This window comes from Hippoglossus hippoglossus, chromosome 15 (genome assembly GCF_009819705.1).
Source record: "Hippoglossus hippoglossus isolate fHipHip1 chromosome 15, fHipHip1.pri, whole genome shotgun sequence".
NCBI classification, from domain to species: Eukaryota; Metazoa; Chordata; class Actinopteri; order Pleuronectiformes; family Pleuronectidae; genus Hippoglossus; species Hippoglossus hippoglossus.
Window position 1 is genome coordinate 20,886,224 of NC_047165.1, and position 26,267 is coordinate 20,912,490.

Consider the following 26,267-nt stretch of genomic DNA (forward strand, 5'->3'; position numbering starts at 1 on the left):
TGTGATGTGGCTTGGTTGCCTAGCAGCCATCCCCTTGTTTGAGTAACTGGGGAAGGGGAGAGATATCTGGTCTGCTGAACAACACACACACGCACACACACACACACAGCGAGAGGCAGATAATGCCCCTGTTGTGTTGTTTTACAGGCTTGTCAGTGTCTGTTTGATGTCTGCTGTTGCCATGTGAGGTATGAGCCAGCTATAATCAATGTCTCAGGCTGGTGTAAATTGATTTGGGTTATGGGAAGAGTCCCTGCCTTTGCTCTCAGCAAACCCACTATTTCTTAACCCTTTAGCTCCCTGCAGGGCTGCAAACACTAATCCCCGCCTTCTCTGTCTTATTTTAAAACCCCTACCATCGCCCACCTTCCCAACGCTTCTCGCATGAAAATCTCTCATTTATCAATACATTGATTTGTGCGCTGGAATTATCGATCACTGTCGACTCCTTTCTACCGCCCGAAAAAAAAATCTATTTTTACTTTTCCCCTCCTCGCTCGCTGGCTGTCCCTTGTTCCATCCTCTGCTCATTAACGCCGTGTGTGACACCTACACAGGGGCTCCGGGAGATGAATGGTCTAATCCCTGTGGGTAAGGAGTGAAATATTACATGGTGTGCTCACACATGCACAAATACACGCACGCACTGACAATGAGAGGCACACGTACACACCGTGCAGTACTGTTCACATGCTCCAATACACACCGGTTTTGACTGCTCTGATAAAAGGAGACAGATTAATGAAGGAAATGGCCCCATGCAAAGCCTTTCACCACGACAACAGGCAGATGAAGCTCTACTGGCTCACACACACACACACGCAGGACTTACACTTAGGGTCAATATGCCTCATGTATAAGTTCTTACTTATTGTGTATGCCCCTCTGCGTCATTGTGACGTCAGAGCACCCAGGTGTGTCGCTCTGGTTACTCACTTCTACACCCGTGCATCACAAGACCGTCTTAGTGTGTGAAAGGAAGGTGGGGTGATGGAGAGTGAAGACTATCAAGTGTTGGTTACCCAAACCATAGCCTTTATGGTTGCTGTGACACACACACACACACACACACGCATCCTGAGATACACGGCAGCCATATTAGATTGATTAGAGATCAATAACAAACTAATAACTCACAATCAGGAGTGGTGAACACTTTGATTGAGGTGCCGGTGTGTTTGGCATTCAGGTCAGTGTGTATGGATGCCAGGCCTGCAAGGGGCATATGGAGGGCACGGGCTGGGTGGTGCTGGTGTAAGGCAAGAAGGAAACCATAAACCGTCATTGTGATGTCCAAACAAGGCCGGGGAGTCACGGACGGGTGAGGGGTGTGTGATGGAGGTTATGAGGATCAGATGCAGTTTCATAATCTCATTTATAAATAAAATGGCCGGTACAGTATACACATACATGTTTCATCCTCGAGGGCCAAATGTGTTGCAGCAGAGTTCAATGCAACAAGACTTTCAGTGTTCACATGTTGACAAGAGAAGGCCTCAAGGTGAGTCGTACATAAAGTATAGTCGCAGAGATACTTTGATATACAAGTATTTCATTTTAAAGGGTCATGCTCCGACATGAGCTGAACACTTTCTAAAGATGCACACTATTGAGTAATGTCTTAGCCCTGCTGGAATTGACATAGAATCTATGTAATTGAATCTGCTATTGTCACTTTTATAGGTGGAATGGAAAAAGAAATAGGTCAACATTTCGACAATCAATAAATATACAGTATGTGTATATGAATATATAGACACACATAGTCTACAATGAGAACATGTGGACAACAAAGTTTAAAGTTAAAATAAAAGAGAGAAAAAGAAAAAAATGTATAGGGAGGTGTTCACATGTATATTGTGTGTATATTTGAGTTAATAGTTGAAAAAAAGCATTTTATTCACTGGCTTCCTTCACATGACAATTGTAAGAAAACATTTAAGTTAAATCATTTATCGAAATACTTGGGTTCAATGTCACAAATACATTGTATCCACTGACTCCAATATGAAATTTACTGAAAAGCTCAGTTTCTCCATGACATCATTGTCCTACTTGGTCTCAATACAGTCTTGCATCATGGGGGATTCTGGCCGTAACCAGTACGTAATTGTACAAAACTCGTCCAGCTCATCGTGCAGCTGTGAACAGAAAATAATAATAAGTGTGAAGGCAAAAAGGTCATTTATGAGGCTAAAATAATCGAGCACAGAGTCCAAAAATGCCGCAGTCAACATCAGCTTGGCAGAGCAGTGCGGCCTCTCCCATCAATTGCTCCCTCTCACTTGATCGCCCCTCGGTCCACACACAGTGTGACGGTGCCAGCACCATTACCCACTTAAACAATGACCCCAACTTGTTTGCTAACAGTCCTCCTTTGGAGCTGATTAAACTTTTAAATGTCATTTAACAGAAGGGTAATGTTGCTCCCATGTGTCTGTCGGCAGCCCGGGGGGGGGGGGGTAAACGGACACCTGGTCACCCTCCTGGCGTGTCACACTGCCCGCTAAATTCCTCTGCTGGCCAGTCATCAGCCTCGGCGTGGGATGTGATGAGAGTGAATGTGACCTGGGCTTAAAGGAGACAGCACCCCTGAACCTGCCGCCACTTTGTGTGACCCTCTCGCCGCTGGCTGGAGTTTCTCAAGGTGCTCATGTTATTCAGATGGGGGAGTAAGGGAGACGGAGTCGGGCCGGATCTGTGATACTGGGTGGCCATTGTAGTTCAACACAATGTCAGTGTATGAACAATGGCGGCTCTGTTGGAGAGATTGCTGGTTTGCTGACAACAAGTGGAGACTCAGCAACTGATAATGGCATTTGTCCCACACCATTATTGGATTATGGGTATTTCTGAGTAACCTCACATTCCCAGTAAATTCCAGCGGCGTGCCTTCGTCATCATTCTGCAGCAGTGTCACATTTTCTCAGCACGCTGTCCCGACTTAGCTGTTAATTTGACGTCCTTGACTCTCGCCCAGCTGCACCACTGAGTGGCAGGGGTCACCTCCTGTTGGAAGCTGCCAAAAACACAGATTTTGAATCCCGACCCTCGCTGACGTGCAGCACTGTTGTGCCTCCTGAATTTTCTCATTAAGCTGCTCCTGGAAGCTGAAGCTGATGTTTGGGCTCCCCGCGCGACCGGCCCTGACACCAGATGCTCTTATGATCTTTAAGTGATACAACTTCAATCTTAAATCCCTTTCTCGCCACGCGGATGAAAAGTCTGTGTCATAGTATTTGTGCACTGCATATGTTAGCTATGCTGACCATTTCCTCTGCTGCATTGAGCAAAAGCTTATATATACAGAAATGTTCATTCTTAAGTGATTCAAAAAAACAGAAAGCAGATTTTTTTTTAGGGATATCCAAGTCCTTTTCAGTTATGAATCACTGAGTCCATCCTAGTCGGTGCATGTGTTTGCACGTTTGCGCATCTGTTTGCAGTGGTGTTTAAAAAAAGCAAAGGATCACCAGGGCACGCATGCATTTGCATGTATGGCATTGTGCGGCTGCTTGCGTATTCTTTGAAGCAATGTGTGGGGGGCATGATTGACAGCGAAAGAGCCGGTGCCGGGCCGTGCCTGTGGTCGAGGCAGGCTGTGGGAGATGGAGGGTGTTAAGTCGTCAGTATGAGGCATATGTCAGAGATCAGTGCTGGACTCTGGAGATCACTGACATGAGAAGGGAGGAAGGGAGCCGGGGGTTGAGACGGGCAGAGATTACTGGGGGCTTGGTGCGTTGAGTCATCACACACACACGTACGCGTGCACAAACACACATCTCTCTTATTGCATCCTTCCTCACAAGCAGTGGACGCACAGGCCCAGCCCTCCAGAGGCTGTGTGCAAAGCCGCATGTTAATAAGATTGTCTTCCTCTCCGGGTGGAAGTGTGCACTCCTTTGTCTCCAGCATAATGACAGGGGGAATAAGAGCCCGGCTCTTGAACCTCTTCATGCTCTTAAGTGTCTGCAACTGAAGGAAAACAGTGGAGGAGACAAAAGCCGGCCAAGTAGATGTGCCGTGATAACGTCCTGCATACCTCGCCTGGAGTGTTGTCACAAACAAAGCATTTAACTGATGTACAGCTGGAGGAGTCAGTGCAAGGCCTCTTGCTGTTCAGTATCTCACATGTTACAAAATCCCCTGAGGTAATCTGTGATCACTGACGAGTAATTCTTCAAGCAAACCACTGCTCTCCATTTAGTTTTATGTAATAGGTTGAAATGGGCCTCTATGATGCAGCTATCCCTCCTGTGACCTTAGGGATGAACTGTACGTTACTCCATGATTGTGTCACACAGCGATCCCAACTCGAACCTTTGGGAAAATAACACATGTTGCTGCTCCAAATGTGTTTTATGATCACACAGATATTTACAGTCTGTCAGGAATGATAACATCACAAGCTTTCCAGTTACATGGCTTTAGTTGTCTCTTCTTCACAGTACAGGCCATGTGCCTTGTGCTGTCATTCGCCATGACAGCAGATTTAAAGGACCATTAAATTGTTTCTTTCTGCTGTTTTATCCCTGGTAAACAGGGCAAGAAGATGCAAACACAATATTTACATATAATCACTTTATTCATTTCATATTTGATATAAGTGTGTATGCATATCAACCAAATATGGTGCAACATTAAAGAGAGTTGTTTTTCTGCCCTTATAGTCTAGATCTAAAAGTAGGTCGAAATAGGTCTTACGGTCAAAAAATATCTTTTACATCTCTTTTGGTCTCCACCAACTCCTTAAAGAAATATTTGGTTCACATGCAGCCAGTAGCTAACAGTAGCTGTCTGCTGCTTGGGGGTCAAAAGTCTAAAATTTCGTATGGGTATATTTTTAGATTTGTGAGTGGAGCCACCTTCATACTTCTTACTGGAAATTTGAGTTCCGTGGGGCAAGGACATTTTTAGCTGCTCAGTCGGTGGTGACTTTACATATTTTATCAAGAGAACACTTGTTGAGTGTCTACATCCAAATGAGCTCAAAGAAATGAGCCGAGATCCTCCACCAAAGTCATGACCGCTGTTCTGTCAATGAAGCAGCCAGCAGACTCTTTACTGAATGGGTGATTATTCATGCACTAAAATAAAGCTCAATCAAGTGGGCTTTAATTACCTTGAATCTGATAGCTGAATCTGGGTGGGCCAGTATGGATGAATACACTCCCTCAACAACTGTTTGAACCGGCTGTGACAAAATTCTGCTGCTGTCGGGCCTGAGTGTTTGACTCTGTGGATATGAAGCAGTGCTGATAAAGTGCATACATGCTCAGCTTCTCTGAAAAAGTAAGTTAGATAAACTATATTTTTCTATTTCGATATCATAATAGTAATGCACCTGAAATGTGTTTTCTTTGTACCTTTTCCTTGTTATTATCTGCACCACCATTATGTTGCATGTGGAGGTGATTCCTATCACCACTGCTCTCCATGTCCTTACATTATTGCCCATGTCTATCTGTCGAAAGAAATGGTGGGTATGCAGAGTAGGTAGCGATAAGAATAGCAGTTTTATTGTGTGCCACTGCCTTGGCCCCTAATACTGAATGTGTTATCTGAGGGTGCAGGATGCCATACTAAGCTATGTGCATGTGACGCATGGCTGAGCAGCATTCCTCCTCCTGAGTGCATCGTAGGCCAGAGATAGTAGGAAGGCGAAGCAGCCTGACTGCCAACAGAGAGGGAGAGAGGAGCGAGAGCAGGCGTGAGGAGAGATGAAGGGAGAGAGCAATACCGGGAACATGTAGTTAAGTGGAATGAAGTACCCTTTGTTGCAGATAAGATCATTCTGCTTCCCTGGCTGGCGTCACTAAAGAGATTTGAGCACAACGAATGTAGTTGATTACGTCGTTGGCGGCCCACAAAATCCATCCCTGATAAACATGAGTCCAAGTAATAAGAGACTGGAGGGTTTTTGTCTTTTGTGAAGCATGATTTTATTGTTATTTCATCAGTGAGGCCGGGTCATGTGTGATTTGACCGTAGGTTGAGAGAAAAGATGAAGGGAGGATCAGGGCCTTATGGGAAATAAAGCGCACTCTAGGGAATGCTGCGGAAAAAGAGGCTAAATGAGGGGTCCATGACCTCTGTGTTCAGAGGGCCACCAAACTTCCAGTTTGGTTCATAAGCTCCTGGTCCTGGGGTCTTCTGCGCAACACACACACGCACACACACAGACACAAATACATTTTTCATCTCTTGCTCTTTGTTAAGACATTTTCAAGTACATGTAAAATATTTACAGAATATTCTCAAGTGCTGAGGCCATTGCTTATCTACTGTTCTCCTAGCCTACTGTATATAGTATGTGTTCTTTGCTGCATCCTGTTAAGAACACTTGCTTTAAAAAGTATTCAGACATTCTTTTTACACATTAATATAATGCAGATTTAATTTTGTACTAGAAATTCGAAAATGTGTCCTTTCCATCTACACTCAATTAACTGTGATGACTAAAAGGAAAAATACATTATGGGTTGGAATTTTGGTCTAAACTGATATTAATTATATAAAAATCCGATCAATGCAAAGACCTGACCACAATTCACAGCATATGGTCTGAGTGCTTTTGTAAACAAGAGACGTCAAACCATAACACAATTAAGTGTGGTAAATGCGAACGGGTCTGGATACTTTATGAAGCCACTTCCATTTTATATATTTCCATCAGTCATGTGGAAATCAGTCCCATCACCACAATGAGGTAATTACATAAATATCATCAATGAGAAACAACCAACTATGCCCGGATGCAGCCAAGAGGATATAAAAGTAAATATAAGTTCATACTTTTAAACATATACGCAAATGGGGCTGATTTACTGTGTTCACAAGAAGAGTCCATCTGAACTTCTGTCAGAGATAAATGCTGATATTCCAAAGGGCCTCATCTTTGCCCTCTGGCATTATGCCTTTGCTAAACTGTGGCTTCTAGGCACCTACAGTAGCTAACATTAGCATCCATGTTGCGGTTTCGTAGAGTCTGTGTTCTCACAACTTTGCCACTTGAACGCCAAGCACACCATGTCCATGACTTTTCATGTCATAACCATGAGCTCAGGAGTTCTGTTTGAAAGCAGCGCTCCAGTTGCACCCACACAGTGGTTGTCTGGTTTACCTCTCAGGACTACGTGGGCGGGATGATTTGTTAACCCGTCATCATTCTTATTGGTACTCAAGGGTTTTGTGACGTAATACATTTCCGCCTTAGTTCCACCCATTTTCACCCTGACCACGTCCAATCAGCCAGAGTCATTAAAACACTGGGGTGTGTGTGTGCATTAGCAGAGGTTTTTAAAATGGCTGCACTTAAAATGATGTGGTGTGGGTACGTGTTCACAGATGGAGGTGTAAATGGGATGTACAGGACTCACTAGGTCAACATAATGGAGCCGTGGCAGAGTGGATTTGAAGCAGGAAGTGATGCCTTTCCCAGGTCTGGTCTGTGGATTGTAGCGACATGGAGCAGGTCCCTCCCTCTGAGGTGGTCACAGAGAGGAGGTATTAATGAGGGGGGGGGGGGATTGATTGATTCATTGATTTTGTGAGCAAGCCTCAATGTGCCGCTGAGCAAGGCTAGCATATAATCATTACCATGTAAACACACGGACACTTTTTCCCATTCGTTCTTGATTGTAAATGTCGATATGATTAATAATTCATTCATTCATATTAATTGATATTAACAATGGAGCTTGGTGAGATGGAGGAGCTTCACTGTGCAAAGCAGATGAGCTGTCAGTGGAATGCACCTGAGCTCTATTCCTGTCCTTTGTCAAACAAAAGATCAAACAAAAAGTTAATTACAAAAAGAAAATATCAGGTAGAAGTAGCTTATTTTTCGTATAAATTTTTATCAGCTGAATACAAATATTTTAGTTTTTTCTCCAACATAGTTTTTATTGAAATTTACTATGGAGGCTCGAGTCCTCCTGCAGCGACCGGTCCTGTCCATATCTTAAAAATGTCCATTAGCAGTAGCTTGTAGCAAGTAGCTTGGTCATTAGGCAAGCTTCAATGACAGAGCATGTTAAAAAGTAATCCAAATTGTAGTCACCATAACTTTAGCTAAATATGATGTTGCGATGTGTAAAGTAGTTATTTTCAAAGCCCTCATTCCCACAGTTCATCATTGAAACTGCCTAGTCCCACACACTGAACTGAAACATGGTCCAAATGTGTATATCTCTCATGATACCTGGTTTTTAAGTGCTGTTGCTGAGACCGACTTGCTAAACATTGCAAAAAATTCTGAGATGAAATCGAAGATGAACAATGGATTGAAGGCTTTTTAAGGGTTAGGGTTATTAGTCAGATTCGAACAGTTTGAGCAGATGAGTATTCAGGACTCATGTTCACTGTGCAGTACATTCTGTGAACAAATCGCTCATCGTGCGCCATTCCCTCGCAAAAAGAATCAGGAACAGTCTCTTTAGTTTTCATATATTTTTATCATTCATATTTACTGATGTTATTTTCATCTTCTTATGCTATCTATAATTACTCACGCATAATTTGCGCTATTGCTACTTGTTTCAATAAGCTACTGGTGACATGTTTTGCTTCTGCTGTGGTAATTTCCCACCGGAATCAATGATGTTCCCACCTAGACTTGACTCATTTCCTCCTGCAAAGGAAATGACTTGTATCTCTCCCTCAGTGACTGAGTGTATCCCTGTGAATGTGATCTGAGTGAGTGATTCAAAGTCATTGATTTGTTCGCAGGGATCCGCACGAACAAATAACGTTTTCAGAGATTCGCTGACGTGACACAGGGTGAGTGACTCAATGACTTGTGTCAGTCACTCAGTGAGTGAGTGTAGCCCTGCACGTTCGATCACAACTGACTGAGCACTCAACCCAACTGAGAGATGAATGGATCGAAGTGATTCAGCTCAGTTTGTTCACCCAAACAGTCATTTTATCGTTTGAACAACCCTAAACTAACCTGATATACATCTCAAGCTTAATAGACACAAACAATCGAGGACACGGTGTTGGGTAGAAAACACATTTCTACAATGTCACAACAGCTTATATACAGACATGTTCAATATTTAGAAATAAAGCAGCTTTCTGGAAGGCTGTGAAATTAGAGTTTAGAGGTGAATTTGTATGCGTCACACTTCCTTGCATTTATCATTTTTTTAACCATATTCCACCTTTTGATAGACAACTCTGGCAGCTCCGACACATATTCCAGTGAGGAACAGCAGTTTGTAGTAGTTGGTAATTGTAAACAAGGCTAATCACAAAGTTAGCTCCAGGTAGAGAGAAATAACCTGTGTGTGTCCAAAACCATCACCTGACACTGGTGGTTAAACTTAAAAGGACATGCTGAGCACTGGTGAACTCAATCTGTTTATTATATTAGTAATCTCTGAGCCCACTGGCGGTAACAGTCAATGTTTTGGGGCTTCGGGTGTAGACAGCAGGGCCAAGACGTTGGCCGTACTTTACAGTACTGGTAGTTTATTTTATTACATGAGTCAAACGTTTCTCCACACAAAACTCAAACAGTGATACCTTTTCTGGCTTTGGGTGTGTATAGAGATTGATACATTTGTGATGAATCCTTCATTGTTCAGGAATGGAAGGAAACTGTTCTTGGCTGAATTTGAAGGAGCCTTCAAAATGGGACAGCCTGGTCGCACCGCTGTGATGCAATAAGTCTCCAAATGCAGCCTCAAAAGAATGTGGCCCTAATTCTTGTGGTTTTCCACCGCACGTCTTTGCACGTTTCACTCTGATGACGTCACTTACAATTCCATCATGTTGCAGGGCAGGGCTAGCATGTGATCACTGGTATGTAATCCCACATATAGTTACCTTGGTCAGGTCAGAAACCGCTTTATTGTATTTTTGTGACTTGAACATTAGTACCATGGCGGTTTTTCCATCTCCTTGTCATTATCTTTACTGGAAGTGTCAGTTAGCAGGAGATTATACCTTGTTGAAAGCAGCCTGCCTATTAGACAGATGTTCAGTTACCAAGCAGAGTCAAAAACAAAAAATCCAGAGACAAGAAGGGACTAGTCTAAACTGTCATTAGCTAAACCCCTTTAAACAAACGGCTCATGTTCCCTCAGAAGGCAACATGGACTTTTTACGCCACCTGAATTAAAGTTGTATTATTCATAAGAATCCAAAGCAGACAGGATGATTTTATGACTATTTCCTGAGGCCAGAGTAACTGATTTTCTACGGTCATCATGACCTCTAACAGTTAAAGAGCCAAATGAGAGATTAATTGTTACACCCTTGGACCTGCACTCGTGAAAACTCTATTGTTAAACCCCACTGTAACTCCAGGCATCTGAGGGATGCACTCTCTGTAAACATGAGACATATTTTACATCACATACCAATATTTTTAAGATGTAGGACATATCATTCGCCATGTGACTGAATGGTCTCTGCCCTGTTGTTTAGGGTAAGGTTAATGTATGTCAAAACTCTGTGTCTCTCTCCGTCTCCTTGCCTTTCACTTATCCTTTCCTCTTACCCACTAGCACACATACTGGTCATCATCAGTGGTGTGCCATGCAGAAATAGCATCAAACCCCTCCACCCTCCTCACACATAAAACTATCTCCCTGTCCCTGAACACCGGACCAGTCGTTCATTCTCAGCTCTGATTCTGACCGAGGGAGACAGGAAGGTGTCTTTTCCTTTTCTCCACCCCTTAGAGGAATGACTGCTATGTGCCATTTAAACCCTGTTGCATGTTCACTTGATCATGTGCAACTGGTCAGCTGGCCCCCATCGTGCCTGGGGATGCTCACAGAGGTGCTAATGCATGCATATTTTATGGGATCAAGCAAACAACAGTGACATTTTTACAGATGTGTGTGTGTGTGTGTTTGTGTGGGTGTGTTTGTGTGTGTGTGTGTGTGTGTGTCTGTGTGTCTGTGTGTCTGTGTGTGTGTGTGTGTGTGTGTCTGTGTGTGTGTGTGTCTGTGTGTGTGAGTGTTGAACCTAAGCACCTGGCCTACTTTCCTACAGTGGCACAGCACATTAGGAGTGTTCCCCTCTGTGGAGTAGGTAGGTGGTGAAGTGAAATGAATATGATATTTTGATTTGGAAAATAACAGTGAGGCTGTTTTGTGTCCATATACATATTAAATATTTCACATAGTGCCACCAAATTTGTATTCCCAGCAAACAAAAATATGACACATCCCTGCTAGTGGCTCTGTACAAGTGGAGCTGGGTAATGCTAATGTTGGCATGCTAACATGTTTCTGATTACAATGCTGACTTACCAGGTTTAATGTTTATTTTTACCCAGTTAGCTTGCTAACATGTGAATTAGTTCAGCTTCATTCTGGGATGACAGTGGTATAAGGTGAACTGTAAAGGGATCACCAAATGAGGGGACCATGAATGGAATAAATTTCATGGCAATCAATTTAATAAATGTCTAGATATTTCACTCAAAACTACTAATGGTGCTGCTCGTGGGACAGACAGGAAACCAGCATCATTAAGGTACTTCCTCTGGGCACCATGAATAATTGTATCATATTTCATTCTAATCAATGTTGTTTTGGGGGTATTTTTCCCTACTCTTGTTGAGGGTTAAGAACAGAGGATGTCACATCTGGCCCTATGAGACAAATTGTGTTTTGTGAATATGGACTACACAAATAAAATTTGATTGATCATTCATTAATTGTAGCACATCAACTTGTTGTAGAGATATATCCCTAAAATAACACAAATGTTAACCTCAAGTGAACTAAAAGTCAAAAGAACACCAAGGTCATAATTGGTTACAATTCATCCTCTATGGAACGTGTCAGTCTCATGGTTTGTCTGGACGTGGTGAACTGACCAATAAAATAAAATAAAAAGGACCAGCCTGGTCATCAGGCAACAGCATTAGAGTGTAAAAGTCTGTGATTATGATTTTAATCGAAACAGGCTTGAATCTCAAGGGAGAATTTGTTCCTTCCGAGCAGCACGTGCAGTCGATATTGCAAGAAAGCACAACATATAAATCTAGGACACACAGGGGCCTCGGGATGGAGAAATTAAGTCCAGTCATAAAAAAAGAGAATATATATACAGCTTATTGTTTTCTTTTTGTGTTCCCAAACATTCTCAGCTCACTGGGGGTTTCTTTTTTAAAGGTGTGGAATTCACTTTCATTTTATTCTGGGATCCATTCACAGAGAAGTAGGACATTTCTATCTCCCATCTCAGGACGGACCTAGAATTCCCAGAGTAAAGCATTACAACGTCTCAACTTTGATCCACTAATGTCTAGTCAGCCCCATCATTTCAGCTGTCTGATCGATCTGCGCCTTCAGTTAACTTTGCTGCAGCACTTGTGTAGCTGCTTAACCTTTGACAGTAAACTTGTCTTGGAGTCGCTATGACACCACTAATGGCAGAAAACTGCTCCCAACTCTGCAGTAATAACACCCTCGGGATTTCTTAGCGCCTTTCCTTCTCTGTCAACACTCAGCAGCTGCCAGCACGGCTCAAATATCCATCAGCTACCAGCATGGACACATGGGAGAGGCTGCGACACCCTGCAATATGAACCAAAGCTGACTGGTCAGCCAGAGCAGTGCCATAACAGGCCCTCAAATGGGACAAACCATACAACCAGCCGGTGGAATCGGTTTTTCTTTGACCCTTGTGGATGTCATAACTAGCCTGCGCACACAGCACATACCAGGTGCACGTCATAGCTTGTAATCAAAACCTATTGAAAGTCTATTGTAATGAAGCCCTTTTGTGTTCAATGGAAAGACTGATTGGTCTTAATAACTAGTCTTGGTGACCAGATACTTACAGGCGGAAAGCTGATCCTCTGCACAGTCGACCGAAACATCGCATGCCTGCAAGGAGAGCAGAGGAGGGGGGTGGCTGTCAAAAAAAGAACAAGAAGAAGAACAAGAGAGGACAACAATGAGGGTAGGAGTGAAGAAAAGAATAAGGTTGTGCTTGACCAGAAGCAGAGAACAGAGAGCAGGTTGGCGGTTGCTCCTTCATGTTTGAGATGCGAGGAGGGAAGATGAGAGAGAGGGAAGGAGAAGCTGAATGAGGAGTAAGGACTCGTCGATCAAGGGATGAATCATGGGTTGACTGCTCCGCTGCGATCTGAGAGTCAAAGAGAGGCTGTTTGTCGAGAGCTTACTTGCAGGGAGTCTTCTCCACTGGTTTGGCCGTCACATCGTAGTCGCACGGTGAAGTGTTTATATGCTGGCACAGGGAACAAAGAAAAAGACCTGTTCATATGACAGTATCACCATGGGTTTGCTTTTTGTCTGCTGGGTCACATAAAGCATACAGTCGGCTTCTGTTTCCAACACATCTACTGTTTTCAGGTAGCAAGTACATTTTAATGAGCACCTCCTGTATTTTTAAACAAAGCACTGTGATGAAATCGAAATGCCAAATACACTATTAAAACTTATGAATAATAAAGAGTGCTTAAGTAAAGGAACCCCTTAGGCTTAAAAACTAGAATCAAGGTGGTGTTGAGGCGGTGGAGCAACAGTTCCTGCTAATAATAACTTCAGCAGGAAATACATTATTGACTGGCTATTACACTGCACATTGCATCGGTTTTTAGGTTGTGGCATCAGAAAGACAATAACTATTTAAGATTTTTGAAAAATAGGTTTATATTGAGGAATTCAAAGCACATTAACCAAGGAGGTTATGTTTTCATTGAGGTCTGTCTGACTTTTAGCAGGATTACGCAAAAACTGCAGAGCCAATTTTAGTGAAACTAAAAACTAAGGGTTCTTAAGAAATAATGTAGAAATCTTGATGAAAAAGAACTTAAACGTGTAAAGTGCAAATATCTATGATCAAGTGAAATTTGGTGCAGATCCAGATAATGATCCGGATGTAGCTGATTTCAAGTGCCTGTTAGTGTTGTCAGAGGTATATCCACTGTCCAAGTTCCCCTCTAGTTATATTTTGTTGTACTTGGGAAATGTCTCTATTTTCTTTTATTTGTTCATTTTTTACAAAGAGTATAGCATCTGTATTCTAACTATGTAGGCAGAGACAGGAGCTGATGAAAGCAGAGGGAAAGAGCTAGCCTGACTCTGTCCAAACATCAAAAGCACAAATCATTTCTCTAATTAACATCTGCTTTGATTCGTTCCTAGAAATGCACATAAATGTGTGTGGTTATGAAGGGGAGGTCGTTGGTGTTGCTATTTCTTGAGAAACAAGCTTCCTTAATTCTTGTTAAAACAGTAGTTGGAGTTGCATCAAAATGTATCACAAATATTGACCAAATATTCAGAATATCTGCAATGTGGTCCCAAGGGAGTAATCTGAAGCCCACCTTGTCTCTGATGCCGAGGGTATCGATGTCGGGCCGTGGGCAGTTTTTGAAAGAGTAGGAAGCCTGGTTCATCAGGACCTCCTGGGTGGAATCAATGTAATCATACGCTCCAGGCATCAGCAATTCCCCGTTACGCACACCCAGGGTCTTAGCTTTTCTGCCCACACCTTTAAACCCATAGGTTTTCTTCACAGGGTTCAGTTCAGCTTCTTCGATGAAGTCTCGAATGTGATAGAGACCAGGGAGGGGTGTGTCCTGGGAGAGGATGAGAGGGGAAAGCTTTGGGGAATGTTTGCTTGTTGCTGGGATAGGCAAATTGTTACTGTATTAGCATGTTAGCATGTTAGCATGCAGCATAAACTGGACGATGCATCTTCCCTTTCCTCTACTATCCAGAAATGAAGCCAAAATATCACAGCCATTGCCATCTTTCGTAAATCACGTCATTTGGAGCCAAGTTGAGTTGTTTGAATTTATGTTTGGCATTAAAGAAACTTGTGTTCTTGAAACTGCCTTTGACTTTCCATTAATAATTTCTGACAGTACTAAAGTAAGCTTTATGTTTCCTTGAAATAATCTAAACTCTAGTATCTCATGATTGAACACCTGTATGTACGAGCAGAGCTCACGTAACTGAACTGCACTGACGGTAAATGTTGGAAACATCGAGTTGTTTGGCCTATTATTTGCTGTGCAGGAAACATTGGGCAGAAGAAGGAAGCTGTTTAAAAACGGAGACTGAGAGCTTGGATCAGATTAATTTAAACTGATAATTAATTAGGTCTATATGTTATTAGAATATGCACTGTGGACCGCTTAGGGACTGGACTCAGAGCAGCGTAAGTGTTTCATTTATTTCTGGCAGGCAGCACACTTTGGAAAGAGACAATGGGAAAGTGAAGTGCAATAAAAGCCAGTAATTGAAAACTATACACGTCCCAAGAACAATGATATGTTTATGATGCTCTTCTCTGTTGTATTATTCTCAAACCCTGACTATTGGAAGGTTCCTGAAGGCAGCACAGCACTGCTACAGCTACACATGAGCTAATGAGCCACTTCACATCGACAAACCAGTGACAAGCGTTCAGCTCAGACGCCCGAGCAGTAGCGTCTGCTGTGAGGACAGGCTGTGAAACCACACTGCAGCATGACACCTACTTTCAGTGTTCGCAGCCACCAGCTCCCACGGCCACACAGGTCCACCCTGTCATCGCCCTGCAGATAAGACCAGGACACAGTGGATTGTTTCAGTTCTGATGACACTGCTATGCCAACAATGTCCTGATGCATCTCCAGCGTGTCTCATCCTGCGCTTTAGCAGCTCTGCTCATTAAGCACACACACACAGTTATGAGGGCTGTAAAGATAGACCCTTACCTTATCAGTTCTATTGCCACCCCTGGACATGTCAGCGACTTTACTGGCAGCTTTGTGTTTCCATGTGACCGTGTCCTGCGCTCTACTCATTGTCGCTCGCTATCTCCTCGACTGGAGATCCGGTGACACCTGACCACCATTAAAACTGTGACTGTTACTATAGCAGCCACTCCACTATCGATCAATTTTTCAACAAGCCGGCCTGGTGAGGGGCTAAATTTAGACTCACCTACCAGTTATACTAAGAGTAAGACACAATGGCAAGCACCGAGGTATACAGAGCATACTGCACATGCTGCAGTTACTTAGTCCTCACGATCATCATCTACTCACATGTGATATTTGGAGGCAGACTATGACATTGACAGGAATATACAGCCGGAGAGTTGGCATTAAAGTGCAAATTGCAGGTCGAGAAAAGACAGGAACACAAGTCTCATTCTTCACTGCATCTGGTTTCCAAACCATGGTCTGAGGATTTCCTGTGGTCCGGTCACCTGACAAATACTAACCTGCATCATGGAAGTTATCCTTTCCAATTATTTGTTGGTTTGTTTGTTTATTTGTAAGGATTGATTCATTGATTTCTCAGAAAATAGTACATCTTGATGAAAAAAATCAGGCATGTTTACAGGACTGCTATTTATGGGTGTGTGCAACTTGGTGCTCTACTGAGTGACATTGTACTTGGTTGGTTGGAGGGATGTGACATGAGTCAGGAAAGAACCGATTCAATTTTGGTTCCAGAAATGCTGAATGGGAGAAAGGATGTTTTTCAAAATGTTTACAGATTCCCCAGGGAGTAATCTTGTAAAAGAAATTAGGCTCATATTGTGAACTGATATCTGAGTGTGTGAAATTTGGTGCAGCTTGATTGAGTTTAAGGGGACTGTTGAGCTTTGGCGGAGGTATGCGCTCTATGGCAATTTTTGTTTAAATAAGCAATTTATTCTCTCATTTTGACATTTGTAAAGACAGAACTCTATCGATCATTCAGCCTCTGAATACTGTTGTCACCTCAGCCTCTTTTCTGTGGATCTTACCGCCAGTATCAAACTAGACTGAAGTGTGATGTCAGGTACAAGCACATTCACATGCACACGCACGTGCACAGACACACACTCACACAGAAATTGGCAGAACTTAATCCAACACCTGAAGTGAAAGTCTCGCTCTGGGAGCATAGGCGCAACATTCAGCCTCGTTGCTAGGCAACATGGAAATTCAAAGTTTGAAGGAACCAAGAATTCATGTTTATGCTACTTGACAAGGATGTCTCATGAGATCAGAGAGTACATGAGGAGAAATACACAAATACACACACATAGGTGTAGGGGCTGTTAACTGACTGACGTTTTCCTGTACATGTCTGTTTCCACCACAGTACCTGATGTATATTCAGTCTGTTAAGTGTGGACATTGAATGAGCGCAGACACGAACTGTGTAATTAACATCTTTTTACAAGCTGACGGCAATGACACTTTAAACTGAGTGTTTTCAGTTGTGTGATAATTGGTTGGGACGAGATTAGAACCACTCGTGTCCTCGATTCACACCTGAAATTGTTGTGGGTCATGATGCTTCTCTGTTGTCTTGGAAATCAACTATGCAATAATCACAATCATCTCACTTCGAGCTACATTCAAGAAAAGTTAGTCATGTGTAATGTAAATAAATAGCTGTTTCACATCACAGTTGTACTGCGTGTATAAGCTGTTACCTCACTTAGAATGCTCTATGTTTGAATGTGCATCCACAGGGAATCCTCATCATGCATGACTGACCAAACCACAAACTGCTGTCCTAACGACTCCCAACGGACAGTAAAACATCAGAGAAACTCAAGTTGTAAAACTGTTTTTAGAGTCTACTGCGCAACCACTGCATAGGATCAAGGGCACAGCCTTATAATAGCAGCTAAAGAATTCACAAAGTACACAGAGCAGAGGTCCACAAGAGCTTTATTTTGTCATTCGTCAAAATAACAAACTTAGTATCTCTGCAAGCTACTGTAACAAACTCAATAATCAGAAATAAAATAAAAAACAGGTACACCTCTATTTACACCATGGTTTCTGATGTACAATCACCTGCACCTCGTGATTGGGGAAAATGCCAAGTAAGACATGAGGCAGTCAGCTTCTACATGGTGCCGTGCCAACAGCAGCAGACAACACATGGCCTTTATAGTCAGTCGGGGAGCTGGACAGTACAAGGCTAATCTAATGTTAAGTACCATTGTGTGCACTTCACAATAGAAGCCTTTGATCCCACTCAGTGCTTTTATTTTAATGACAATACAATTTCATCTGAGCTTATCTGAACATTAAGAGGCATTGGCTGATGCTCCTCAGTGCTTTTGGGAAATTAACAGGGGACACTGTAAATCTAGAAACGTTAAACATTGTGTTTATTCTATGCAACAGGAGAAAAAAAAAAAAAAGTCCTATTGAAAAAATAAAAAAAAATAAAAAAAAGGAGCATCCTGTCCTCAATACAAAAATGGGAATTATTACAGGGTATACAAACTCAAGGATCCATAACTGAGAAAACAAGACAATTTTCATATCTGGGTAGATTGTAAATTTTATTGGAAAACAAAAATATACAACTTGGAATGAATTATTTGAGGCATGACCAGAGGTCATTAAAAAAAGAAAACAAAAGAAAAATAAAAGTAGTGAGTAAAACATTAAAAAGCATAAGATTAGTCGTTTTCTGGTATATAGAACAGCAGATACAAAAAGAGTTTGTACGAGTACCTAGGAGATACACCCGTGTCATTTTTTTTGCAATAGTGCAATGCTGAAAGATTTCCATATATACTTTGTCCGTAGTCCATGCAGAGTTTAAACTCCTCTACATTGTTTCCATGCCAACAGTGTTGCCAAGTGACAACCAGCTGACAGGTTTCCAATGTCGCCATGCGTGGAGGGGCCCCGAGCACACAAGACAGGAAGATTCGAAGTTCTCCGGCTCCCAGGGGCCTCCACGAGCATCTGGTTGTACGACCGTTCCGTCACTCCAAAACACCATGACAGCAAAAGAAAGGGACATGGGGACAAGAGCCTATGCAGTTTACATGCAGTTCCTTTGGACAGCAGAAGGAGCAGGGACCAAGGGGGGCTATTAAGATTTTACAGATAAATTACACAAAGAAAAAAGGCAAATTATTTATATACGAAATCTGTACAAGGCCTTCACTTCGCTGTCATCATTTGTACGAACTCTGTGGGAAAGAGGGGGAGATGAAAATACACATCAGTATCCAATGAGCGATCCAAGCAGATTACAATACATAATACAACATATACAAACCTTCATAATTGACCTGGCCATCCCCGTCAATGTCTGCTTCTCTGATCATCTCGTCCACTTCCTCATCAGTCAGCTTCTCTCCAAGGTTTGTCATCACATGGCGCAGCTCAGCAGCACTGATGTATCCATTGCCATCCTGAATATAAAGATCATTCAGTAAGCAAATAAAAATTCTGCAGATACACATGTGCGTGAGTGAAGACGGTATTTACTTTGTCAAAGACACGGAATGCTTCTCTGATCTCCTCCTCGCTGTCTGTGTCCTTCATCTTCCTTGCCATCATGGTCAGGAACTCGGGGAAGTCTATCGTCCCATTTCCTGAAGATGAAACAGACTTTTATGGGCAATTCCATCCGGCATGCATGTGGTTACCAGGTTCTGAAGCCAAATTTTAGTTCTCACCATCAGCATCCACTTCATTGATCATATCCTGCAGCTCTGCCTCTGTGGGGTTCTGGCCAAGAGAGCGCATGACTGTGCCCAGCTCTTTGGTGGTGATGGTGCCATCGCCATCCTTGTCAAAGAGCGAAAATGCCTCTTTGAACTCTAATTGAAGAAAACAAAAAAGGATATGAGCTTTTTAAAGAAAGGTGTCATACCTATAGTTAGATATGTACATGAAAAGTGGCAAGACACAATGACAGTGGTTGTAAACAAAAAGCACAGAAGGTTGAACCTAATCATTAAACCATGTAAATACTGTCAGCCCAGCCTGTATAACAATCTCTTCCTCAAGTCTGCAAATCACACTGACCCAGCCCTGAATTTGTACAAGCCTCAAAAAGGTCATTACATCACTCCTGTTTAACCTGTAAACTAGCTACAGCATAACAACAAGCCCGTCTGTTTAGTGTTCCAACTGCAGTCGTTTCTGGCTAAACAAGGACAGCGACCACGAGACCAAGCAGCAGGGCAAAGTTGGGCACCATCAGCACTGAATGACAGCCTGTGTAGTTCAGTTGAGCCGTGAGGGATGAGGAATGATAACACACATCAAGTGTGATGAGGCCAGTGGGCAATGTGTGCTGGCATGCAGCAGCTTGTGAGCATCATAAAAACTACAACCTGCCCTGCCATTTGCAGGGTCAAACGCACAGGGCAACACCCTTTGTTATGAGAAAAGGCCTGTGGTCTGCAGCAACCGCAGGAAGTTTCGGGGGGGTGGGGGCCACATCCCTCTGGTCGCTGAGACAATTACAACCTCACATCACAGAAGGTGCTTATTACGCTGTAAATTTACTAAAGTCAAGAGGACATTTGGACTTTGTTGAGGTGCATATTCATGCTATGCTGTTTGTACAAACTGGCAATTTAAAAACCTGCACATCAGCATAAGGCACAGGCTTACTCACTGCAAGCTGATACTATGAAATACAGTAAGAGTATGATGTGTATTGTGAAACCTCAGACCTATGCTATATCTAGTCAACAGGAGGACGATATGATCGGGGAAACCGCTACAACTGTTCCCCAGTTTAGACATGAACAGCATTCATTGCAGTCTGAGCACATTCTGTAAGCGTATGCAGACACTCGTCTTAGGATACCAGCAGACCAAGCCCTGGTTGTTGCTGCAATTGTTCTTGAAACATTCCTATCTGATGAGTACACACCCAGGCAAAAGACACGTCACATAAAAAGGTGACTGCAAATACCCCGCCAGAACACATAGTGCTTCCAGATTACATCATTTATTACATGGCAACCATGAAAATGCAAAGTTTTCCATGAGGGAGTCCTGCGTTCCAGAGCCAGCAAGCAACAGCCGTTTCATTCATTCCTGTTTTATGACCAGTAGGCTACCCTGTGGAATGCCTTAAAAGGCAAAAGTATAAATCCACTGCAAGGGATGCAATGATCCATAATGCAGGCCACTGCGCAGGATATGAGGAAAGTAGGAGATCAATGCAGCGATGTCTTACCAGCAATCTGCTCTTCTGTAAGCTGATCAGCCTGGAAAAAAGAAGATGGGAGGAATTATTAGTATGTCAGAGCAAACAAATAAAATCCCCAATTAGCATTTGCACCTAGACGCTACTTTGATCGTCATTTTAAGTAAATCACCACAAACATATCTAAAACATTGTAAGGAGATTTTAGTACAGCTGGCAAAGTGTGATACAATGTGCGTTATGATATTGGAATATTGTAAGTATAAAAGCATGGTATTATCGTACGGGTATCTACCAATCCTATTACTGAAGGTGAGGGAAAGAATATGGAGAAAACGTACGAGTCCGTGTGGCGTTCAGACATCCCTCTACGTTTGAATGTCTGATGACGCCAACTTCGCCACAGACACCGAATGACTGACAATTTGGCGGTAACCGTTAGCTAGTGAGAGCTAAAGTTAGCTAGCTACCGTTTGGCAGCAGGCTTACAGTAACCGACCCACAGACACACACTCAGCAGAATGACTGACTTGTAAAACAGTCACCATCATTTCTCATACCAGACCCTGTCAGCCAGGAAGGAGAGACGCATTTACCAACAGTCACTGTCGGGATTTAGCATTAGCTAGAAATATGTTGGGCTTGCACAAAAGGCAGTGTTATTAATGGACGTGCCCTGTCTCAGGTTATGCTAATGTTATACACACCGTTGTTACTGCATTCATTCAGAACAGCCCAGCTGAAGCTAACGTTAGCTTTGCCTGACAGCCCAGCAACCACCGAGCTGTCACTTGCTCGTCGGGCACTGCGGTGGTTACATTTACGAGCGTCGGCTTAAGCTTAGTCAGCGGTACCTTCCTCTTTCACCGACATGAGATATGCAGCCTCACAGGAAGGACCGCGGATAAAAGGTCTGTCCGCCATTTCTAGACAGCAGAGAAAGCACAAATGTGGCGTCTCTTACCATTTCGATGTGGGTGCAGCGGCTGATTCACGACAAAATCCGTAACAACCGGGTCCAGAACAGAATCCTCGCAGTGAACAGAGTCTATGGACACACTGAGGAAGAGGCGGCAGCACCCGCCTTTAAGCGCTGCCCTAAACTCCGCCTCTTTCCCATATCCCTCCGCCGACTTCCCTCTTCCTCGGTTTCCTAATCCCTGATAAAAACACATTTGCAATCATCGTCGCTCGCGCGGAAAAACAGACACGCGGCCGAAACACGCGTGTCTGACTGTCGCGCGTGTTCTCATGTCAATATCACCGACGGCGTCACCCGTCGCCGGCGGTCTACATGGCGGCGCACGAATACCTTCTGCTACTCCGCGGTGGGGCGCAAGACGTCGCTGGGAGAAACCGCGCTCTGTGATTGGTGCGTTTGTACCTGCAATGCGTCACTCCCATGGTCTGCGCTGCCGCTGCGTCTTGTCCGCAGACACCAGAGCCACGGGCGCCGCGGACGGGCCTGTTGCACGGTGCGTGTGCACGTCATGCGCACAGAGGTGGCTTTTAGAAGCAATTAGCTGCGGTTGTGAAACGTTGCCGACCCCGTTCACATGACCGGTGTGCTCGTTCCTTATTAGATTACTTGTGTTTGATCATTTTAAAATGTGTGTTACAAGGTTACCACACACCCAGAGTCACTGTCTGAAGTTTCTCCTTCTGCCAGTCCCCCAGTGCACGTCTCCATCACTTGACATTCTACACAGAAGTGAGTTTGTGTGAGTTAAGTGTTCAAGAGTTGGTCATTCTTGGTGTGCATGTGTGTGTGCACGTTTAGAAGAGTGATATGTGACAAGCCGGCAGCTGACAGTGTGTGTGTGTGTGTGTGGACGGACTGGGGGGGGGGGATCTGATGACCTGATTGCTTATGCCTGACTGCCCTCCTGTCTCCCACTGACCACCTGCCTCCGGCCCCCCAGTCCCCATGGGAGATGCCGTGGAGGAGGGTGCACGGACAGTCGGAGACGTGCCAGGAGCATCCTCTCAGAGAATGTGCTAGAATCTCCAGGTCCCCAAACAGCCCCCCCCCCCCTCTCTCTCTCTCTCTCTCTCTCTCTCTCTCTCTCTCTCTCTCTCTCTCTCTCCTCTTTTTCCTCCTGATTCTGCTGCCTCTCTTGTTAGTAGATGTCACACTACAAGCACAGAGGCAGGGACTGTGCAAAAAGCCCCCAACGCTGATTGTAAGAAAACGAGGATCCAAAGTGGTTCCCCCACCTCACATCTGCACCGTGAGGTGATGGCGCCTGCGTCATGTGTTCTGCTGAGCAGCCTCAGAATCACCTGGGCCTCCCCCCCCCCCCCCCACTGACCTGCCTAATCTGGAGCACATTGGTTTCCTTTCATTTGAATCTGTTTTTCTGCTACAGGGTTTTTGTCACCGTGCAGATTATGTAATGGCAAAGGTGACGGCACAAAGGCCTAAATCTGTCACAAGAATCAGATAAGCTGGAGCATGTGTGGAGGTGTATGAATTCACGTTTTGCCTCTTTTAAAATACTTAAAATGTGACCTTAGATGCTAATACGCAGCTGCCATGAAGACTTTACTGCATTTCTCCTACAGTCTTGTGCAACACCTACAGTAAATTATCGGTCAGAGACAATGCTTTATTGTTAGTGGGTCATAAATATTTCAATATCAGAAGAGCTCTCTACTTTGTCCTCCTGCCCAATTTCTTTAGCTGCACTTCATCCAATATGCACAATCAGCTGTTTGCTTGGTTCATGACATGCCCCTCAATGATCCCCAGGTCCCAGAGGAGCCGCTCTGGGTCAGAGGTGACTGTAGGTTGAAGGTTAATATGGACAGGGCATATTGGAATTCAGGAGACATGACTTAATGGTCCATAAAAGCTGAAGCCAATCTCCAGGATGGAAACTAGGAGTTCACCCTCGACGTGGAGGACAATGCAGTATTTGTCACAGTGTTGCCTTATATATATTTGCGAGCATGTAAACGTTGTGCTGCCGTTGCCATTATGTTTCCCCTCCGGTTTTCAGCTCTGTGAATATGTAAGCGCCTCGTGGCATACTTGTAAGTCCTTATCGGACGCAAGCTCAGCCAAGAACAATTTTATCGAACCGCAACTTTCATTTCCAGATCACACGGGCCAAAGTTCATTGGAGCTGCACAGAGGCGAGGCCGAAGTCAGACCCTCCATTTTCATGTATATCACCTCCCAGTGGCCTGTACAACATCACTCCCACTGATAGCATTGTTCCCTCCGCAGGACAAAAAAAAAACTTATCATGTGGGTCAGTTCGGTTTGTGGAGATGGGGGGGTGGGTTGGCACGCAGCATGTGAGAGACGCTGTGTGGTAGACGTGTGCAGGGTGTTGCAGTCAGGCCTTGAAGTTAATCAGCTCTCAAGCAAAACGCATCCAGAGCAGAGAAGGCTGATCGGTGTACCTGAGTGACCTGAGTGGACTTTGAGGGATAAAGCGATGGTGACAAATATGAGAAGATGTTTACCTGTGTAACTGAAAGACGCGCACGCCATTATTAATGAATGAGGCTTTGTGTAATGCACCTGCTGGTCTCATGCCAACAGGGTGGATCACCTTTCATAGGAGAAGAATGGCCGTTTGTTTGTCATGGACGTAGCTGCATCAGTGAAAAGGCGTTTACATTGTGTGAGCCTGTGCACATTCAGGCCTGTATGTGTTAATGCTAATTGAAGATACACATGTGTGTGTGCGTTAGATTAACCTATATTATGCCTCTGTACAGTGCTTCTCTATGCACACACTGATGGTAAAACCCACAAGGACGAGGTGTGTTTGTGTACGTATGTATTTTTTATGACCCAAAGGCAATTTCGGCTTCATCTGATTACCAGTGCTTCTGGCCAAAGGTCTGCCGCAGTCAATGGAAAACGTTAACGGCCTATACAACAAACCACGTCCAGATAGCGTGAACGGTTTTACTGCCGTGCACTAAGGGCATAAGCCGCGTAAGGTCTAACATCAGTCTGGCCGCCGCACACGAGCCAATCCTACCTGTTACTGAGAAATGACTTGTTTTCCAAAATTACATCATGAAGCAGAAATGATTAATGGCCTCAAATCAGATAAGAGGATTTGCTTTGGCCTGCTATTCGCAGCCTATTTCAATCATGTAGTGATGAAATGGATATAGTGTTAAGCATGCAGTTATTTTCCCATCCCCATGAACATGTTTCTGGTTTTGTTGGGGCCTGGCTCTAGATCATCAGCCGCCTCTAAACTTGCACATGTCACTTGTTTTATTTGAGGGGATCCGAGAGACAAAACCACTTACTGGCTGTCAAATAGAATCCCTGCTGTTGATCTTCACTCCCTCATTTTTTTACCCCCCGCCTGTCCCCTCTCTCTGTCTCTCTTTCTCTCTCTGACTCTGTCTCTCTCCCACTCTCCCTCTCTCCCTCTCTCTGGCGTGCCTCCAGGTTGTCTTCTGCAGTCAGCGAGGAGCTGGAGTTCAAACGCCGCAGCCTTCAGCATCACATGAAACACTGCTACTTGGAACCTTCCAGAACTGTGACACTACAAAGCGCTCTCTCGCCAAGGTGATTTCATCCTCAGTGGTCGTTTGTGAGTGGCCACTGTTCGCTCTGGGTCCTGCCTTTGTATCACAGGTGTCAGCAAGTCTACTCGCTGTGGATTTTTATTCTTTACAGAAGTTTCCTCTGCAAATCCTGTCTGTGCTGTTGAGGGCTCAATCTCAGTTTACCTGCTTAGTCAATCATGTCGAAATTGAAACTGAAGGAATCAAGCAGCACTGCAGAGTTTATGCAGGGGTAGCTGTCTGAATGACTGTGTACTTTGGTGCGTAACGGCAATAAAATAAGTGGCAGGTGCAGGACAGAGTGTTTGTGAGAAGCGGCCCGTCCTTGACCCTGGTTGTAGCAGAGGCCAGGTCTGTCTCTGCAGTGGCAGGGACCTGCAGGGCTGCCTCGCTCCGCGTCCCCCTCAGATGATCTCATTCTGCAGGGGGCAGCGGGCTCCACTGCATGCTGTGGCCACTTCCAGATCAAGGCTGCAGAGCAGGTGTCTAGTCATCTGTTTATGTGTGTGTGTGTGTGTGTGTGTGTGTGTGTGTGTGTGTGTGTGTGTGTGTGTGTGTGTGTGTGTGTGTGTGTGTGTGTGTGTGTGTGTGTGTGTGTGTGTGTGTGTGTGTGGCTGTGACAGTGCTGCGTTTCTGCTTAAACCTCTATGGCTTAAACCCTGCTCATAAACAAATGTGATTGATCTGCCTTGGGTGTAAGGCTCAGCTGAGACACCCGGTGGCTAGTAGAGGAATTGCAGGTCAAACAAAAAAAAAGTGAATGCCTTATACAAAAGTGGAAAATGACATTTAGTCAACTACTGTACA

General features: G+C 44.0%; 2 protein-coding genes across 3 annotated transcripts; both read right to left on the reverse strand.

Moving 5' to 3' along the window:
• Positions 1-5,933: 5,933 nt before the first annotated feature.
• Positions 5,934-15,843, reverse strand: stpg4 (sperm-tail PG-rich repeat containing 4). 2 transcript variants are annotated; one of them, XM_034608696.1, is made up of 7 exons: positions 15,704-15,843; positions 15,485-15,541; positions 14,324-14,578; positions 13,157-13,221; positions 12,812-12,857; positions 7,380-7,484; positions 5,934-6,153 (listed from the first exon to the last, which is right to left on the reverse strand). In XM_034608696.1, the coding sequence occupies exons 1-7, from the start codon at positions 15,791-15,793 to the stop codon at positions 6,046-6,048; spliced, it is 726 nt and encodes a 241-aa protein (XP_034464587.1). In that variant the 5' UTR covers positions 15,794-15,843; the 3' UTR covers positions 5,934-6,045. The 2 variants fall into 2 exon arrangements, with proteins under 2 accessions (XP_034464587.1, XP_034464588.1); XM_034608697.1 differs by lacking the exon at positions 15,485-15,541 and having other exon boundaries at positions 15,704-15,827.
• Positions 15,844-17,647: 1,804 nt separating this feature from the next.
• On the reverse strand, positions 17,648-22,033 carry calm2a (calmodulin 2a (phosphorylase kinase, delta)). The gene is made up of 6 exons (XM_034608203.1): positions 21,880-22,033; positions 20,946-20,976; positions 19,426-19,569; positions 19,235-19,341; positions 19,023-19,158; positions 17,648-18,933 (listed from the first exon to the last, which is right to left on the reverse strand). Exons 1-6 carry the CDS (start codon positions 21,880-21,882, stop codon positions 18,905-18,907), a joined length of 450 nt encoding a protein of 149 aa, XP_034464094.1. The 5' UTR covers positions 21,883-22,033; the 3' UTR covers positions 17,648-18,904.
• Between the last annotated feature and the right edge of the window lie 4,234 nt (positions 22,034-26,267).